Genomic DNA, 20,953 nt, shown 5'->3' on the forward strand with positions numbered 1-20,953 from the left:
AAAAGCGCTGCGTGGCATTTCATTTTCATAAATTTTGGGACCGCCACAGCGACAAATGACAACGGCAGACTCAATCAATTTGCGCCCTTCGAGGGCAGGGGGGCGTGGCAAGTTGGGGAGGCGTTAGTACGGTTAGTAGGTTTGCTTTTGTATATGTGTGTGTGTGTGTGTGTGTGTGAGTGTGTGTCTGCGGCTTACCCATATTGCTTTACGTGCCAAAATTTATGCTTATTAAAAAAAATCAGCAGTGCGCATCGAAAAGTCAACTTGGTTGACATCGCCGGCAAAGGACTCGCTCGAAGCTCCCACATCGTTGTCCTGTGGCCACAAAATGGCCGCCTGGATGTCCATTTGCCAACCGGTTTTGTGTGCTAACTCTGTGTGTATAGCATGCATGAGGTCGGGGCCCCAAAACGGAAATGTATTTAATGGCTGGCTATATATATTTTAAAAGCCATTACTGCATATGACAGCGGGAGATACATTGGGATTGCGGATAGCGCGACATTTAAATCTCTTTTTCGTAGCACACTTTAATCATTAATTGGCCAGCAAAAAACGGATGCATTTACCCTTCAAAAGGATGGTGTCAATTTAGCGAACATTCTACTTCAAAGAATAAAGTGTGTTTTTCTACGCAAATATTTTAAAACATTGTTTTGTTACATTTTATACTTCACCTTATTTGAAAACCATTCAATCTGATATATAAAAATATAATTTAATTGATATACCATTACTTTACTTGTTTTGTTTCTTCACAATTTATTGTCTTATAATTTATGTTCTAAATGGGTTTATTATAATAATAAATAGTGCCAATATGCCGAACTGTCATTCAGTGGGTTAAACAAATTATCAATTGCAGACGTTTTAATTAACGCTGAGCTCGCGATGAGATTATAATTTAATATTTCAATAAGGCCGGATTACACTTGCCAAACATCAAGTTCAATTTCAGGCTAAAATGAAGTTTGCCCAGTCAAAATTTGCTCAGTCATGGGTAAACAGATTTGCCCATCAACTGCATTACGCATACGCCATGAGATCCAGCCACTAGTCACTGCACTCTATGCAAACCAGCAAACCAGCCCTGTGCCTGCCGCTCAGCCTTCGTATGTTACTACTAATACAGTGCTTTAGCGGCAGGACTACATGTGTGTGCGTATATGTCTATGTATGTGTTTGGCATGTGTGTGTGCGTACTTGTATCCTGACGATTTAGCTGATTTATGTTGATTTGTGTGCGAGAAAGTTGGCAGTGGGAGGCAAAACGATTCCCGGTTGTACACAAAGCGCACATATACAGCGAAACAGTTGCGTGTGCTTAAGGCCTGCACCAACAACACTCGTACGTATATATGTATGTATGTGTATACGTATATACATATAAATATAGGCTATATCTACAGGAGCAGGGCAACCAACTGAGACCTACAACAACTGTGCCAGCAGTGCGATGCCGAAAAGCTCTCCACTCGAAACGCGAAAGGCGAAATGCGAAACCCCAAAGCCGAGCTCAATGTTCCCCAGCCGAGAGATCCTGTCGTATCCTGTCGGCTCCGCTCGGCCGACCGGTCGCACCCTGAATTTTCGCGGCTTCGTGATGTAAGTGCCACTGTGCCAGTCGGTCTCGGTCTCCGCAAAAAAATCAAACACGCCCGAGCTGAGTCCGTGAGCGAGTTGTGTCGAGTCGAGTCGTTAACGCCGAGCGGATAAAATTTTGTTAAAAAAGCCCAGATACATAGATACATTTTCCACATCTTTTTTGGTAACCGTTAAAGCAAACAAAGCCACATTAAATCTCCTAAATATTCAACCATCCAGTGACCTCGATAACCAAAATACACCAAAGTCAATCGCGTTTTTGGCCAATATCGCGAAAAAAGGCGTAACTGCTGCAGTATTTGTGTAGGGAGAGCGCGAGTGTGTTCGTGTGTGTGTGTGCTGGAAAAATCAAAGCACGGAAAAGCGAGAGAAAACTAATGGATATGTTTCTAAAATACAACAAATTCGTTTTGCGACAAAATGCAGATAAATTATGAAAATTATAACTAAGTAAAGTCGTGCAAAGGCAAACTCAGGAATTAAGTTCGTCTGCTGTGAAATAAAGGCTAAGAACTTGAACCACCAACACGCACGTACGCACACACACACAGGCACACACAATTTGGCCGAGTTTGGCTCACACATACAGGCACACAAGCAAAGTCAAAGAAAAAAGCAGTAAATAAATACAAAAGGCAACGGCAAAAAGGAGTCTGTTCCTTCTGCTGCTGCAACGTGTGCTATATATGTGTGTGTGTGTATGTGTGTGTGTGTGTTGGTGGGTGTAAGCATGTGAGGGTGAGCGAATTTCGCTGCCGTCTTTGTGTGTGTGCGTGTATTCGCTTGTTTGCTTGTGGTAGGCACTGTGCTTCGTCTTCGTGAGCTCCATCGTCTTGGCAGCTGCCACTCCCCCGCCGCCCCTCCGCCTTTCCTCCCCTTTCCCCTCCACTCACGCCTTGCTCCCCCCTTTGCTTTGTTTAATTTTCAAGCAAATTGTTGGGGCGGCCTCGTTGATTAGCCCCGAGGAGGAGGCGGCCTAGCCCGCATATGCTTTTAATTGCCAAAAACGTGCCCAGCCACACATCAACAGGGCGTCAGAGTGAGACAGTGCCAGATGAGCGGGAGTGAGAGAGAGAGAGGGAGCACTGGGGGCACAGGCTGCTGCCGCTGCTCCTGCTGCTCCTTCGCCGCCACTGATGATGACAGCGGCCACGAGGTTAATGGCTTAAAGTCTTAGCCGATTCCAGTCCTGAACATGAATATTTCAATGGCAGTTGACTATGAAATCTGCCACTCGTCTCCGTTAAAAACACAGAAAGAATTTTGTAACGTTTTGAAACTCAATTTTTCACACTTTATTTATTTTTAATAATATTTATAATTATTAAAAGTTAAGCTATATTATATTAATATATTTCTCGGAAAAGGCATCATACTTCTTAAGATAATGCCAAAAATCTTTGTTTTTTTCTGCACTGTGCACATTCTGCTCAATTTGGTTCAGCTTTCCAAAGGATCCCAAATTTTCATTCCTTATGAACGTCGCAATTTTACATTTATTGAGCAGTTTGGGCTAACGAAGTAAAGTCCTCTAGTTTTATTGGCTGATACTTAATCACTTTTTAGAAAAGTATTTTCAAAATGCAAGGAACGAATCGGCCATGAAAACGTGGCCTGTAAAATCGGATTAAGTAATTAGAAAGTTGCCAAAGCATTTAATATGCAAGTTCAAGTTAGGGACTGCATATTTAAAAGCCCTGTTGTGGGCCATCAAATATGTAGTAGCGAAAAAGAGTGGAATGTAACTGGGGCCAAAACTCATTAATAACTGTCGTCGTTTCGTATACAATATGAAAGCATTTATGCACGCCAAACAAAAGCCGTTTTAAAAACATCGAGGGGCACGGCATAAATTTCCCAAGCTGCAAGTGAAATGTAAAATGTCGAATGTGAGCACCGCACACACGCAACTCTTGCCATTTTAATTAATGTCAAACTCTTATCATTGAATATAAAATATGCACACACACAGGGGAGGGCAAGAAAGTCGCGAAAGCGGTTCGTTCATATATGCATATGGAATTTACATACCAGCCCGCTTTTCTTTGTCAAGTTGAACAGGCTGAAGGAAACAATGCTCGTTTTACCCCTTCCCTTCGTCGACATGACAAATCCTTTCCTTTTTTTTCCCTTGGCTTGCCGCAAAAAGCAATCACAGCGAAGGCACAAGAAAATTCCCAGGAAAACGCATGCTTACCAATTAACGAGATATGTGCGAATGTGCAAGAAAGCGCGAGAAATTTAGCAAGAGGACAAAAACCCCGAAGAAAGAGAGCCCACAAAAAGTGGCATACAAATCAAATGTGCTTAGGGAAAAACGCATGCGAAAAAGTTTATAAAAACAAAAACCCAATACAAAGGCATGCCGACACACACACACACACGTACACCCATACACACGGCTAGCTAGGTTGGGGACAAATGTGGAAGAGGAGGAGAAAGAGAAGGAGAAGAAGGAAAAAGGACGACTTTGGAGCCAAGTAGCAAGCGTTTATGCTAAACAGAGTGTAACTGCCGGGGTTGCCAAAGCTGAGAGTGCACGGTGACATTTCTGCAAAAAGCCCGAAAGGATAACAACAAGGCAACACCAGAGCACACAAAAGGTGCCAGCCGTCACACACACACACACACGCACTCACACACACTTGCACTCGAGGTGCTCGGAGAGCGAGAGAGCTCCTTGGCTCTGTGCAGAAAATGTAGCACACTTTCTCGGGCTCTGGCTCGGGCTATTTTTGGCCGAATCCCTCGCTCTCTCTTCGAAACTCTTTCTCTCTCGCTCTCTCTCTCTCTCTCGTCCTGCAAGGCCTGCTCGGCTCCTAGCTGGCCAACTGACTGCTAGCCAACTGGCTGTCCTGCCAAACGGTTTTCAAACGCTCAGCTGAGAAAATGTAACGGACGAACGCGGCTGGCAAAACTCACAGACGGTACAGGAGAACCAGAAAAAAGGACTCCACAAGAAACGGCAACTCGACAAAATCTATACAAAAGTGTCTGCCTCGACTGTGTGTACGTGCATGTGTGTGTGTGTGCGCTTCTGAGTGAATGCTTGTGTATGCGTGTATAAATTAGTTTGGTTGTGTGAGTGCGAGGATGTTCTTTAGCAATAGCGTGAAATTTTCAAGTAAAACGCGACGCGCCCCGATTCCTGTTTTTTGCACTTGACAAAAGAGAAAATATAAATTACTACAAAAAATTCGAAAAATGTCCAATAAATTTAAAAGCAGCTTTGCTAAACTAATAAGTGAAAAAGCAAAGAACTAATGTTCTTAAAATATTAATTCTGAATAATAATTGAAGAAAACTACATTAATAATTAAATTATTAAAGAACAGAAGGATGAAAGTAACCCAACGCAACTGAAAATAAAATTCGATCTCAAATTGCATATACAGACCATATTTGTGAAGCAAATTTAAAAATCTAAAATGTTATTATAATTTTTTTTTTATTACTTTCAATTCTTCCAGTGTTAGAGTCAAAGAACTAAGATAAGACTTTCAGATCTAGCAAATATGTCCCATAGTTCCCCGAGAAGCGTATCCACTGCTCTAAACACTTAACAAACAATGCCCAAAGTTAAGGCGCAAGGAAACACTAACAATCGAAACCAATAAAATGAGCCCCGTTGCCTGCAACACCAACACTAACATCGGTCACATCGAGCAGGTTGCAGGCACTCAAAGGACAAAACTAGCTGGGATAGGATCAATCCGCATCGGAACAACCACAATCACAACGATATTGAACCAGCGATGAGATGGAGCGTCCGTTGGGATGACGAACTCAGAAACTCAGTAAGGGAGCTGCAACTGATACTGAAACTGAAACAGAAACAGAAACAGAAACCACAGCGGCACTCGGAATTTAGTGGCGACGAAAATAGAAAATCTGTGAAATTCAACCCAAAATAAACGGCAGAGGCAGCCATGAACAGTGCGGATATATTGTAATTATTAATGAGCGCATAGAGCGGGCAGAGTGAGCGGCAGCAGCAGCGACGAACAGAGCGATACGTAGCGGGATATCACGATGTACACTCTGCTGGAGCTCGACTAACACACTGACACACACCACCCACCCCGGCCCAGGACCCCCAGGACCCTCAGTCCCGACAGATTCCCCACAGGACGTAAGGACGACGGCAGGCAGGAAAGGCAACGAAAGGCTCAATTTCAAGGAATTTGCAAAGCGCTCGCAGACCAGCTCACCCACACACACATACACACACTAACAGTCACACACACACACACATGAGCGGGCATCTCTCTCGTCAGGATAGAAGTAATTAAAAGTAAATAAAGGAGGCAAGTGAAGACCAAAAAAAAAAAGAAAAAAGTCCCTAAAGCGTGAAGCGCTGGAAAGGCAGGAAGTAACCTGATTACGGGCAGAGAAGCAGCACAAGCAGCAGCAGCAGCAATTAATGCCGCTGGAGGAAGGAATCCGATTCAGAACCAGAACCAGAAGCAGAAGCAGAAGCAGAGGAAGCGCATCAGGATCTGCTGCCACTGGACTGAGCTCGACTCGATCTCCCATCACGCGGACGCGGACCGAGTATTGGAGAAAGGAACAGAGGAGAAGAAAGGAACCACTCTCTAAGCTCTAAACACCCCCACTCAACCAACCATACACATGCACTGAAGTACTGACTGAATGCCTCGCTGCCTAAACAACCAACTAACTCACTGACTGAGAGACTTCAACAAGCGGAGAAGTACGGAGAAAGCCCTGACTAGAAGCCCAAGTAGCCGAGCGGATAAGAAATAAAGAAATAAAGAAATACAGAAAGGGGGAACCAGCTAGCAACTAAACTAAAGGAGCAACCTTGACTAATAACTGCAACCACAAGAACAGCAACAAAACAACTACAACTTACTTTATACGCAACTAAACAAAAAAAAGAAACAAAAAGGAAAACAAACAAAAAAGAATAACCAAAAACCAAACAAACTTCGATTTTTAATGCAAGACTACGAAAAGCCACGACAGCCGTTTTAAATAAGCAACTTTCGCACCCTCCCGAAATTTCAACTTCCAACACCTGAAACCAGAAACCAATCAACACACAAAACACCCAAAAAAAAAAAAGCACACAGCACCACCATGAGTGATTCAAAAATGGACAAGCTGGCCCGGATGGCGCCCCTGCCCCGCACACCGCTGCTGACCATCTGGCTGGCCATCAACATGGCCCTGATCGCACAGGAAACGGGCCACAAACGGATCCACACAGTGCAAGCGGCGTAAGTATCAGTATTATTCAGTCTGTAATAATGCGAAATCATCGGGAGTGTAGTCGGTGCCGCATTCAATGGCATTTACTCAATTAGTGACATTTACAACTATCAATTAGGCTAATAACATCATAGAGGGCCGTGCTCGCCTCTAATTCGCATTAAATTATGGCCAAATAATGGTTAGCACGGCCGCATGGCACCTCCCCATTTTCGGAACTCGGAACTCGAAACAAAGAACAACTACAGTTTTGGGGCGGTAGTTATAATAACAATAAATTTGCTTTCGCTTTCGGGCCACTTTGACACTTTGCTGCAGTGACCAGCCCCCTTTGGTGCGACAGGTGCGTGCTATGCGAGTGTTTTTTGTTTTGTGGCGCCCAACGTGGGGCCCATAATTCATGGTAATTTATGATTATTCAAATCATTTTGCTGCAAAATGCGTTCAAATTTCTTCTTTTTTTTTAGCTAATTAGGGCGAATGACAGCCAGCTTGACCTGGCAGTGAATAAATGTTGAGCTACTAGACATTTTGACTAAGTGCAGGCAATTTATTAGGGCACTCCCACTCCGACTCCGTATCTACATGGTCTACATCGTCATTGTCACATTTGCATGTGGCAGTCAGCAAAATGGCGGGTAGCGACTGAAAAATGACAACTGCCACTCGATGGTCTTGTAATTACTCACCCGTCAACGTTCGCGTTGCGATGTTTATGTTTGTTTTTGGAAACCCTTGTGCAAGGATTTGACCATTGGGCCCTCATATACACCCACAACCCAACTGACAGCTGTCAGCGCGGCAGTGTGGCAGCCGCTGAACCAATACACCCGCCGTTACCCTGGGGACAGTGCCCATAGTACAGTGGGGGCAAAAAGCCCACCGCAACCGCATACAACACTCACTCGGACAACGCAAAGAAATTGCCACAATTGTGGCATTAGTTGTCAGCTACTGTGGCGTTCTGTCAACTTAATCACACAAATTATGCAGAGCACAGCTCTGGTTGCCACTGCCTGCCCTCCCTTTTTTTTCAGCTTTTTTGTTCCTTTTTGGGTTAGCGCTCATTAGTAAATATTTAGGCGGCCATACAGAGCCACAAACATTTGCATAACATGGCAACCTGGCAAATTAGGCAAATCAAATGGGGTCTACGAGACTCCCAAATCCGGATCCCAATCCGAATACGAGTCCAAATGCGACAACGACAGTGGCTACCGAGAGTCGAGTACAAATGCACGTTTACAGGATTACAAGATCGCGTGCTGGGAACGTAGACGAGGACACGGAGATACACGCGACGTGGCATGATGTGGCTTATATAGCATAGTATAGCGTAGTATAGCGTAACAAGAAGTCCAAAATCGAAAATGTCGTGGCGTTAAGAGAGACGGCAAAAGTCAAGCGACTCCAAGGCGGCACACAGCTGAGTTGTTCGTTTATTTGGGCCAAAATGGCAAAGGCAAAGGCAAAGGCACATTCAGCGGAGCAAAGTTTACGCCACTTTTTCATGCAACATTGCACAGGCGCCGCCACAAAGTATGCAACACAAAATGACAGCCTTGCCGAGTCAAAGTTCCAGGGCGTCCAAGCCTCCAAGCCTCTAAGCCTCCTTCCTTACCCCCAATCTCAATCCGAATCCCATTTCCAGTCGCAATCCCAGTCAGTCCCTGGCCCAGCAAAAGGTTAAAGGCCAGAGCGACACAGTTTGCTCACTTTACACGCTGCCACTTCCTGTGCGGCATGAACTGTTGGGCTGCTGGGCTTTGGGGCTGCTGAGACCGCCCCCCGTTGGGCGTCCCGTTGTGCTCCACTTGCCACACAAGTGCCCACTTCACTGGGAATTTATTGATAGCAGATAATGCTAAAGTGGCAGCGACAAAAGCAAAGACCACCCGGGTTCGCGTCCAACAAGGAGACTGCCTGACTGCCTTGCTGCCTCGTTGCTTGAATGCCTGCCCCACTATTTGAGTTTGCCAGCTGCATCACTCGGGGGCAGGCAGCAGCGTCAACAGCTCGCCGTCGAGTGTCATTGAGCGTAAATTGTTGTTCCTTCACATTTTGAGTATGATTGAAAATATCTACAAACGGCAGGCAGGCAGACAAGCAGGCCAGCCTCCTTTTTCTTTCCCCACCAGTCTGTGTTATGTACGTATGCGAGTCTGTGTTTTGCCAATCGCCATTCCACTTGTGCTTCCATCTGCTTTTCAAATATTTAATAAAGCCCCGACACAAGGCAGCTCTAATTTTTTTCACATTTGCCCCGGCAACAAATACAACTCGAGCGTTCAACTATTTTTATTGGCAGGCCTGGAGGCGAGAGATATCCGCGCCTTAGCCATCTCCATCTCCATTGCCATCGCCATCGTAGCCACCATCGCCATCGCCTGCCAGCCTGCTGTTTATTTTGCAAAATGTCAAGGACTCGCCAATGCAATTCAATTTTTTATGCATTTACCTCGCCTCGTCCGCTCAGCTGGCGCATAAGCTCGAATTTGGTATAAGGATTGGGTTTAATTTAATCAAAAGGCCAAACGAGTGCAAGTTCTAAGAAAGAATAGAAAAATATATTTGCAGCCGAACGGAATAAACAGCTATTGATCTCGAAGGTTAAAATTTAATTTAAAAACTAAATCGAAACCACATTCTGCTACTATTGAAATATGTTAATTTAGATGTGTCACAGAAACAAGTGCTCTTAATGGAAATCATCCAATAAGTTAGATATTTTAATAAACTCTTTTATAGTTCAAACAGAATTTAAACAGATAAAACCGGGTAAATGCGAGCTAAGTGACTAGAGGAATACCTCTGATCATAGCACATAAAATATATGGGCCAATGGGCCACGGCTGTAAGCCATTGTGGGGATACTTTAGCAATTCCCAGTGTGTCTGAAATTGGCTTTAACAAGTCCATAAAGCGGGGCGTGGCCCAAACTGGCCCACTGCTGGGCTGGGCTAGCTCATAATAGTTAATGTTTCCATGTCCGAGCGGCTTTCCTGTGTGTCCCGGGAGCTGGCTGCTCACTGGCTGCTGGCTTATTAAGCGGATGTGTTTATTTTTAGCGACTGTCAGGCGGCTGTCAGGCATCAAGTTATCACTTTATTAAAAAACGCTTACTCACACTTTGCCCCGGAGAAACCAGAAGGAGGCTGAAATCTGAAATCTGGAAACTGAAATCTGTAGGCTGGAGGCTGCAGGCTGAAGTCTGAAGGCTAAAGTATGGGCGACCCATAGACATTTGCTCGAGTTCTTTACTGCGCAGCAGAAAGGCCTAAACCAACTTTTGCTTATCTCAACGTAGGCGTTTGCCTCAGTCCCTGCAGCTGTCAAGACGAAATGCTGGGTGGAAAAACAGTCGGGGGAAAACAAGGAAATGGGGAAATGTGGAAAACGGAGACAGCGGAGATGAAGACAAAGACAGCGAAAACGCTAAGAGAAAGATAATATTTGCTAGTAGTTTTCGCATTTCCGCTTTGTTTTAACGTTTCACTTGAATTTATGCAATGGCGCGTGTCCAACGCAGCGTATACGTAATGGCTGGCACTCAAAGTGCCACTAAAAACGACAGCGACAGCGAGAACGACAACAAACAATAACGACAATATTTCCCACAGCTTTCCTTTTGCACGGGCCCACACACACACACACACACACTGGCACACTGACCAGCCACACCCACCCACATATATACACATACACACCTCTATATATGTGTGTGTGTGTGTGTGGCAAACGTGCAGTGCCTCAAGATAAGGCAACAAACTGTGGCCAGCGATAAGATGGCGTGGCACTTGAGGCGACACGTTTTGGGCTCGGCTGTCGTGCGCATGACTTTGCATTTTGGTGTTGTTACAGTTGGGTCTCTAGTTTAGAGTTTTGGTCCTGTTTCTGGTGCTGCTTGTGGTCCTGCCACTTCAGTTTCTTAAGCTCCCTTAGCTCTTTTAGCTCCCGGCCCAGCCGCTTTTCCCAGTTGTTGCTCCTTTATTGCTGTTTTCGTTGGCCAAGTCACTCTGCCGTCCTGAGAGCTGAGAACTGGCTGGAAAAACTCAAATTGTTAGCCACTTACGTGCAAGCGGCTAATTGCAAGCTACACAAATGTGCACTTACACAGTGAAAATGCACCGACAATTGGGTAATTTTCCTAACATGAATATTTTAAGACTGCTATTGACTTTGCTTGCCTTTGAGAGTTTTAAGAAAATTGAAAAAGAAAATGAACTAAAGGGAGTGTTACCAAATCAAATATTAATTGTTTTGAAGGTGCCCTAATATATTATGCAATAAATATAATGATTTGAAGCATGATCCATTAATCCTGGTTTAATATTATAATGAATAAATAAAAAATTATTTTAAAAAATCTCTGGTAAATAACTACTAGTTAAATACTAGTTAAATTTTCTGTGTAGCCACATGAGCGGCGGCACATGTGGCAACCGCCAAGTCGACACGAGGTTCTTCTCGTATTTTTGTGCTCTTTAGTTGCCCTCGATCAATAGGCAAATATTTGACGCTTCAAGTACGACCTATTGACATTTTCTAGTGCACTTAACGACAAGCATGCCACACACACACAGAAACACACACACAAACACACATACACACACACCAACTAGGGCTGCATAAATTATTTGACAATACGTCGGGCATAATATTAGTTTCACTTAGCCGTGGCAGGAGCACATTTGCATATTACGTATACGCCACGTTCCGCTTTGGGAGCGGCATAAGCGGAGCAATCGGAAAGTTTTTGGCGCGTCCTTCAAGTAATTTTTATTGCAGGCTGTCAAAAACTTATTGACAGCACCTGCCAGCAAAAGTAGCAGCAGTGCATAAATTAAACTTTAATGGCTAGCGAGGCGAGAGGCGGAAAGTGTTGGAAGTTGCCAGTAACCGTAACCCGTAACCCGTAACAATGAATATTGCGCATACGCAGCATTGTACACACACACACACACACACACGCACACAAGCCCAATCAAAAACTCAAATCAAATAGCAATCAAAACTTTTTCATTATCAACATCAGACAAGAGGCCCGAAATATAAAACCGCATAGAATGAGTACGTACGGGTATTTTCATACACACTTATAAATAGGCTGCCATTTTTGCCGTCGGCTTTCGCTTTGATGCCCACGCTGCGTATACACAATGGGCCCGCCATCGACATGGCTTTAAGCTCAAACGTGGCCAGAGAGGAAAACGGGTAAAAGGACGAGAGAAATTTTGGAGAGGGGGAGGGGCGGGGGAGAGCGGTGAGAGAGTGTGGGCCACGGCACGCCCAGGCTTGATTACAAAAAATTATGCCCAACTTTTGTGAGCTGCAAAATTAAAATCACATCAAATCAGCAAATCAGCCACAACAATTGACATGCGAATGTGCAAATTGGGCAAAATTCTCCCACATAAATAGATGTTCATATATAGATATATATATTTATATATATATTCCCGATACAAATGAAAGGCAAACAGGATATACGAAAGCCAAAAGAGACACTGAGCTGCGGAAAACGCGCAGGCGCACACCGAGAGACAAAGTCGCTTTTCTGTTTATTTGCAGGCGCAACTTTTATTAAATTGTGATTTTGCTCACCCCGTGTGCTGAGTTCTGTGTTCTGAGTCCTGAGTCCTGGGCACTGGGTTTAGAGTCCTGTGACCAGAGACCTGAGACCTGAAACCAGAGACCCAGAGCGCTGTGTATCCAATGGCTTTCGCAGAGCTGGAATAACAACAAACGCGCTTTAATAGCACAGTTTAGCGTAGAATAGTCGCAAATAAACAGGCATTGAAGTGCCTGGCGACTGCCAACTGGCAACTGGCGTATGTGTGTGCCTTCATTGCCAGGCACATGCAATAAATAATACATACATACAAGCGCTCGTGTTGTGGGGGCGCGCACTTGATGCCGCATAAAGCGAAAGTGGCACACCCACACAGAGTGCCACATGAACACTTAACCTGCAACGACCGCCGAACGCGGAACGCAATGTCTGTGTCGACTGTCAGTCGCTTTTCCAGGAAACACTGATGTTCCATATGGAAATGATGCACAGCAACAAATGCCACGAACAAATGGGCAATCGACCCCAATACATACTAACGCCGAATATCTATAATTTTGTTAAATATAGATGCACAAAATAAAATCTTATTGAAATGAACGATATCTGTCCTATGTAGAAATCCATTTCTTAAATAGGTTAAAATTAGTGAAGCTCCAAAATGTCTTACTAAAATGACGTACTATTAAAGTAATAGTAAAAAAGTAGTATGGAAAAACAATAAATATAAATTTTATATTTACATATATTTAACACAAATTGCTGTACCCAATTAATAGAACCCACCTATTCCCCTTGATGGTGGACTTAATTAACGTATAACTACTTCCAACTAAATGATACCCCCGTTCCCTTTTCAGGACTGGCGGTGGCAGCATGCTGGGAGACGTAAACATATCCGCTATACTCGACTCCTTTAGTGTTAGTTACGACAAAAGAGTAAGACCCAATTACGGTGGTAAGTAGACCAATCTCCGGACACCCCATCTCAATAGTTACACTTACCCAGCCAAAAGCAAAAGCTAAAGCTAAAGAGCAAACCCAAAACGCAACGCGACTTGAACGAAACGCAAATGGGGGCACAGCCCGGTATCCAAAATGTATCCAGTATATACATAATATATATATATATATAGGGAGGTTGAGGCGCAGTGGTAGCTGAGATCTGGGATCTGGGATCTAAGATCCGGGATCTGAGAACTGTAACACTAGACTAACCCTTTAAACTTAACCGTAACTAGCTATATAACACCTACTATAACATACGTGTTTGCAGGACCTCCTGTCGAAGTCGGAGTCACCATGTATGTGCTATCGATCAGCTCGCTCTCAGAAGTGAAAATGGTACAAACTAATTGAACTTTGTACCTTTCTATTATCGTTAAGCGCTCTCTCGCATTCTATCTCTATCTATCTACTCCTAAATCTATCTCTCTGTCTTTGGTCTTTGTTGTTGGAGTTTTCTTTCGAATCTTTATTTTCTTTCGTACCACTAAACGCATTAGTTTGTTGCTCTTTCACACTCTCACACACACACACACAAAGTCTTGATTTCCTGATTTCCGTGGTACTACCAACTACCAAGTGTTTCAACTGTTTTGCTTTGTATGAACTCTCTCTCCGAACACACTTTTATATTTACAATTATATATATATATATATAGATAGAACGATCTATTATTTCTAACCGTTGACCAAAGTACACCAGTTGAAAGCGTTATTTGCGAGTTTTATCCACACCCGTACCTATTGTGTTTCCTTCTATTTATATGGTTTGATTTCCTAATCAGTTACCCTTTTGGTACTAAATCTCTCAAAAACTCTAACTCTTTCGAAATGTTTAGTTCGTTTTATAGCCGCTGTGTTTTAGTGTTTTTCCCAACAATTTCGCATTCATTGCCTCAAATGAATACTTTAGCCAAGGTCTTTGTTTAGGAGCTGACGAGCCATACGAACCCATAAGCCAGAGTAATAGGGCCAAATGTTATAGTACTTGCCACGATATTTTTCTCACATCGTCAACACATTGTAAACTAAATGTCAACTCTCAAATCCATCAAAACCAACGATTGGCAAAAAGCTTTTTATGTTCCTTAAGCTCTACAAAATGACTTCCTCCTGTGCTCACCGTTACTTTTAACTCTGTGTGTGTTTGTGTATGTCTAATTGGCCAAGCACATCGAAATTACCCCACAAAAAAAAAAAAAAAACCCCAAAAAAAATTAAAATGAAAATGAAAAACCTCACACATACAAACAACAGCCACAGTAACAAACAATCCATCAACATTGTAAACCTTCCGGATCTCAAAAAACCCCTCACATTCCAAGCAAAACTCTTGCCTCTCACTTCATGCGTATTGTTTCGTCTTCTTCTTTTTTGTAGGCCCACATAACTCATAACAAGCTTCAAGGTAAAAGCAAAATTTCATTACCCAACTGCTGCCAAAAATCGCAATACCCACAATCCAAAATATAAAAATCTCTTTCCAAATATGCAATGCAAACGAAAATGGTGTGTGAATCCGCTATTCAAAACCAAATAATCCACTAGTTCGAATAAATATTTATTTACTAGGCGCCTTTGTTTTTTCAATACTTTCCTTTTGATTGAGCTACTGCAATTCCTATTCGTATAGCTGAAAATACATACAAAAAATATACAACATTAATGTGAACCTCGAGTAGTCAACTGATTTGGTTTTCATTCGGCGCGTGCAACAAACAGAAGCAAAAGCAACAAACACAAATTTAGTTAGACACCTTAAAAAAAAAAAACAAATAGACAGCAAAGCAATGCACATCGCTTGCCAATTTAAGTGTTAACCGTACCTTGTATATTTAATTTTGCTAATGGAAATTAAACAGCACCCGACGAGCCCAAGGAAAGGCGCCCGAAAGTAGGCAGCGAAAATAAATTGTGTCAACGTACTGCGTCCATTGTTACTACTACTACTCGTACCGCTGTGTGTGTGTTTCAGTTCTCCTATTTTGGGTTTTAGCCACATCTAACATGAAGAACTACAATAATAATAACAATAACAATAACAACAACAACTACAACAACAACAACTACAGTATAACCATACCAAACGCAAAATGAAAATTCCATCAATCCGTGTGTGTGTATATGTTGCAGGTCCCCCTGTGGAGGTTGGCGTCACAATGTATGTCCTCAGTATCAGTTCGGTTTCGGAAGTTCTAATGGTACATACGTAAAAATATATGCCAAAAATACAAATAAAAAACCAAACTACAACTTACCACAGATACAAAACAAATGTTCATTTTTTTTTTTTGTTAAAAGCAAATAACAAAATTCATAAATCTACTCGTATACTTCTTAATTTCTCTCAGTCTCTACCTCTAACCTGTAACTATCTCTCGCTCTCTCTGTCTCTCTCTCTCTATAAATATCTCTGCCTCCTTTACTATGTGTTTCTATCTCTTTCTCTATGTCTGTCTCTGTTGCTTAAAGCTCATTTTGTGTCTTAGCATTTGTTCTCCTTTTAATTTCGCTAATTGGCAACAGACATACAAATTTATTACAATTACTTTGATTCACTTAAGATTGCCTTTGTTTTCGACCATTCAAAGCCAACTGCAAACCAATATCTATATACATATACCAATATATATATATATATACAAAGTTCTGCCAATTAAATGTTGTGTGAAACGAATCGTTATTGCAATGCAATTGCCAACTATGAAATTCCAATGTTGCATAATCGTTTTGTGTTTATTGTTTCAATGTTAGCCAATAGGCCATGATGTTCGCAAATTGTTTGTTGTTCCGTTTCAAAAAGCTTCTCGGCCAGAACAATGCAAACCGAAATATATACAAACGTACTTACATTGAAATTACCCCAAATTATACACATTTTGAGCTAATTTTTGAGCCCAGACCAACTGCTGCTCTCTCTTTCACCCACACTCGCGCTATCTCTATCTACTATTCAACTACGAGTATGACGCTTTGAAATGCCATTTCCATTTGTTCATCCTCAGTTTGTTGCCTTTTGCGTTCCTTTGTCTACATCGCATCCATCCATTGCCTACTTCGGAATTTCATGGATAACATGGATAACTGCGATAAAGTCAATCAATCTAATTGCTGTATAAATCTTTATTTATCGCCCCATCGAGTACATTACGGCCAAAGTTCATCCATTTCCCCAACCCACATACACAGCGACACTATGATGGGTCACCCCACCCCCTCCCCCTCCACACCAGAGAAACGAACGAGAGATATTTATGCCATATTCATACATGAATCCACCATACCTATACTCTCATATAACCTTTATTATCTTTGTTGTGATCTGGTCAATTGCAAAAAAAAAAAAAAGAAAACAAAAATTAATTAAATAAAATTAATCACAGCGGCCGCATTGACAAAGGCTGCGCGCATGCGTATTTGTTAACAAGATGAATATGAATGAATATCATAATCCACACAGCATATAATCCATAGCATATACTCAAGCTCGGTGTCGATGTGTTCGTCAAACAAAATACATATATGGACTTAGCCATCTCGTAAAAGGGACTACGTACTTACGTATTTATGCCTGTTTCTGTGTTTTCGTTTTCCTTAATTTTTCTCTCTCTATTCGCGAAGGAAAAAGCCCTAACTCCATATCAATCAATTTCGATTATATTCTAAAACATCTCTACTAAATATTATTGGATACTCAATTATTTTCTAAAATATTACTATAAAATTATACATTTCTTCTAAGTCGCACGTTTTTATTGGTTGAGTAATTTCTTTCCAAGAAACTTTTCGAAATCATTTAACAAATTACAAGCCTCTGGGATAGCTTCACATTAATTACCAAATCGTAGGCCTCAGGAGACTCATTTGTTTGGTTTAATCCTTGTCATTATTTCTACTATTGTATGTTTTTATCGTCTGACTTTCTCAATACATTTACATATATCATTAAGTGTGACAAATAGAGAGCATCTGACAGATGGAAAATAATCACTTCAATTGGCACACAAGAAAATTCGCAGATACTGAAATACTTTCGTTGCAAAAGATACAAAAACCAAGGTGCAACAGGGATAATAGGGATTAATAGGGAGTAACTCACAAGAACACAGAGTTTTTGCTGCACTTTTGCTGCATACACTTATAAATAAAACACACTCTCACTGTTTTACCTTAAGGAAATGTTCGTATGACACAATACAACCAAGACAATTGCACAGTTTGGCTTTGGCAATCAATTTATGCGAAAATAACATGCCCAACAGGAACGTAAACACGAACATACTGCCGAAAACAATCTAGCACAGAAAACACGTTAGCAAGGATAACAGCAACAACAAGAATGCAACAGCAACAACAATATGTTCATTTCCAGCCCGATCATTTCTTACATGACAATTTTTCATTTCCACATTTTGCGAGCCGGTAACAAAACAGAATCGCTACGCTGCTAATGAAAATAATTCAAAAATAAACTGAGCCAATGCCAAACCGAAACAAGAACAACAACACGCGTACACACACATAGACACAGTAACAGATTCCCATGCAAATACACTGAGAATATCCTTACTGTCGAAAAAGAGAGTTTCGGTTAAATTATAGCTAAAAATATTCTTAATTCGCTTGAGAAATATATCAGTTTAAAAATATGAAGCAATTCTTACACAAAAAAGGGACCGCCATAAAAGTCATACGGACGGACAGACTAACGGACAGAAATACGAGCTAGATAGCTACATAAAAGTAGTACTAGTATAATAATTTTTTTAAATAAATGGAAAATTAATTTATCATTAAAGGTAACAAATATTTTTAGATCCAGAGTATCTCGTACAATTTTCTATCTGTAAAAACTGTGACAAATTTACATAAGACAACGCGTCCAATTCACTCCAAGCTCAGGCGAGCAGCGAGCCAGTTAAAATCAACATGACATGAGGTTACAACCAACAAAAGCCAGCGAAAAAACGGGAAAATACATACAGCACATACACGTCTATACATATGTAAATTGTAAATGGTATACTATAAAGAGATATAAAAAAAGAATACAAACAACTCGATAGACCCCCTCACGTTCTGGGTTAATTGTGAACCATCTATAAATACCGCCATGCACATAAGTATTCGTATTTAGAGTTGATTTTATGTGTGCCCAGAATATAAAAGTTCAAGAATACAGGTTGACCCTTTTTAGAACCCTTTTTGCAATGCAAAAACCCCACCAACCCAAAAACAGAGTTATGGAAATTGCTTAACTCACACGAAATTTTATTTTCCTTTTCGATTAAGCTTGAGTTTTTGATTCGTTTTTAAGTTGAAATTGTGTTTGAGTTTTTGTTCTGGGCGCGCCAGAAGCCGAGTGGAAACCAAATCTGCTAGAATAAAGCCGGGAGAAGATTGCAGGCAACCCACGAGAACCGTGTGCAATTTTCACAGCATAAATAAAACACAAAGCCATGTAGAAAATACGTATACGCCATGTAGACTCATATCAGCTAGCACCACTTAGCGTGCGTTAAAGTACTGGCAAAGTACCCAAAAAGCAAGCAGTGTGCGCGCCCTATAAATATTTATAACTACTTACAAATGTTATTACCTGCTACTACTACTACTACAACAGCAACAACTATTATTATTACATTTGCATTTGCATTTACCTTTAACATTTACATATACATTTACATGCTTTTCTGTTTAATTTTTGGTTCCTTGTCGGCCACGTGACACGCTTGAAGATAATGATATGCAAGACTGAGAGAAACAACTCGAGTAGTTGTCCTTATCCACCCCAAAACCCCAAAAAACACTATCCATACACACACACACACACACACACAAACATACAGCCGCCCATCCACAGATACAAAAGCACACAGATACAAACAGAGCAAACACAGCCAAATTGTTTGTCGTTTTACAATCCAATCCAATCCAATCCGAACCCCCTATCGACTCCGATTCTAAACAATCCAATCGTAGCCAAAAACGCTTAGCTTCCAGGCACAAAAAGCAGAACAAGAACAGCTGAAACAAAAGAGCCAAGCCAAAAAGCCAACGATTTACAACTACATTAAACTGTATAAAGCGTACAAATAACAATCTGCCAGCCTGTTGCCATAGATGCCGTAGTAGTCTAGTAATAATAACCCAACAACCCCAGTTTTAGTAGCCAGAAACAAGCCAAGCTACTTCACAATCACAGCAACGAATCCATACGAATATTTGTGAGAGGTTTCTGTACTACTTATATGCTTTATCCGATCCCAAGACCCCTTTCTATTTCTAATGTACATAAGCTTAGTAATTTCATTTAATTCCGTTTCTCTTTAGTTTTATTAAAGATCTCAGAGCCGATCTCCCAAAAAAAAGAAAACAAAACGCTGTATAAAGATTCAATTCGATGTTATTGCATGTTGTCTGAAGTCCCGCCTCCTTAAGTCCCGTCTTCCTGCATAATTAATTAATTGATAAATTAAAATTGTTGCACGTTATGAATTCTCCTCGTTTTCCATTTGACGCAAGTTCTATCCTCGCGTGTTTGTTAAGTGTATCTGTTGTGCCCAAAATGAATAAAACTTTCTGCCAAGTTTTCACAAATTCTGTCTATCGATTTCTCTATGAATTTTTTTCTTTAGTTGATTGGAATATATTTTTAAACACACAAGATATTTAGTTAGTAGTCGTTTAGTTGACTAGTTACGTAAGTTCTCACTGCCAATGTTTACTAATATAAATTACCTCTCAATCTCTTTTTGCTACCTTTCCCCCAATTAACGAAAACCGTATCGTATCGAATCGAATCGAATTGAATCAAATTGTGAATTGAATAGGACTTCACATTGGATTTTTACTTTCGTCAATTTTGGACCGATCCTCGTTTAGCGTATAGAAAACGACCTGGTGTAGAAACACTATCGGTTGGATCAGAGTTCATTAAGAATATTTGGGTACCTGACACCTTTTTTGTAAATGAAAAACAATCATATTTTCACATTGCAACAACCAGTAATGAATTCATACGTGTGCATCATTCTGGATCGATAACAAGAAGTATTAGGTAAAAACCACCTCAACTACTGCAACTTCAAACTCTACTTTCTCAATGAAAGCGAACATTAACATTTTTAATTGTCTGTATATGTGTATGTGTATTTAACTATTTTACAACTAACCCTACATCCAAAACAAAACCAAAACCAAAACAAAACCGAAAAACTAACCTCAAACCTACAACCAAAACAAAAAAAAAATACTTCAAACATTCTACTCTATCGTTAAAATTATCGTTTTTGGCCCTTTTTGCAACTAACTCTTTTTTTTCTGTGTGTGTATAAATCGATGTTGTAATTTACTAAATCTAATTGAAAATGGAAAATTTCTACAGAACGAAAAACAGTTTTCTTCCAAGCGATTAAGACTAATCAAGTGAGTTCAATTGGCAAGTGAAAGTGAAAGAAAGTTGGCACATTTCGAGCGAAGCAGCTCTTAATGATTTGTACATTTCATGAAAGTCATCGGTTAGAGGTGCAA

The 20,953-nt window shown here is 41.2% G+C and overlaps 1 protein-coding gene across 17 annotated transcripts in view; it reads left to right on the forward strand.

The window, feature by feature from the left end:
* The first annotated feature begins 1,614 nt into the window (after window positions 1–1,614).
* LOC6532609 (gamma-aminobutyric acid receptor subunit beta) overlaps window positions 1,615–20,953 on the forward strand; it is a 36,320-nt gene continuing 16,981 nt past the window's right edge. For 5 of the 17 annotated variants that reach the window (XM_015193982.3, XM_015193984.3, XM_015193978.3 and 2 more), the window contains exons 1-5: window positions 1,616–1,771; window positions 5,079–6,851; window positions 13,276–13,373; window positions 13,692–13,759; window positions 20,254–20,480. In XM_015193982.3, coding sequence (XP_015049468.1) covers window positions 6,712–6,851; window positions 13,276–13,373; window positions 13,692–13,759; window positions 20,254–20,480 — 533 coding nt within the window. In that variant the 5' untranslated portion in view covers window positions 1,616–1,771; window positions 5,079–6,711. Of the gene's footprint in view, window positions 1,772–4,442; window positions 4,618–5,078; window positions 6,852–13,275; window positions 13,374–13,691; window positions 13,760–15,553; window positions 15,622–20,253; window positions 20,481–20,953 lie in introns of those variants that run through there. The other 12 variants (XM_015193979.3, XM_015193976.3, XM_015193980.3 and 9 more) reach the window with 5 other exon arrangements.

This window comes from Drosophila yakuba, chromosome 3L, assembly GCF_016746365.2.
Source record: "Drosophila yakuba strain Tai18E2 chromosome 3L, Prin_Dyak_Tai18E2_2.1, whole genome shotgun sequence".
Classification (NCBI taxonomy): Eukaryota; Metazoa; Arthropoda; class Insecta; order Diptera; family Drosophilidae; genus Drosophila; species Drosophila yakuba.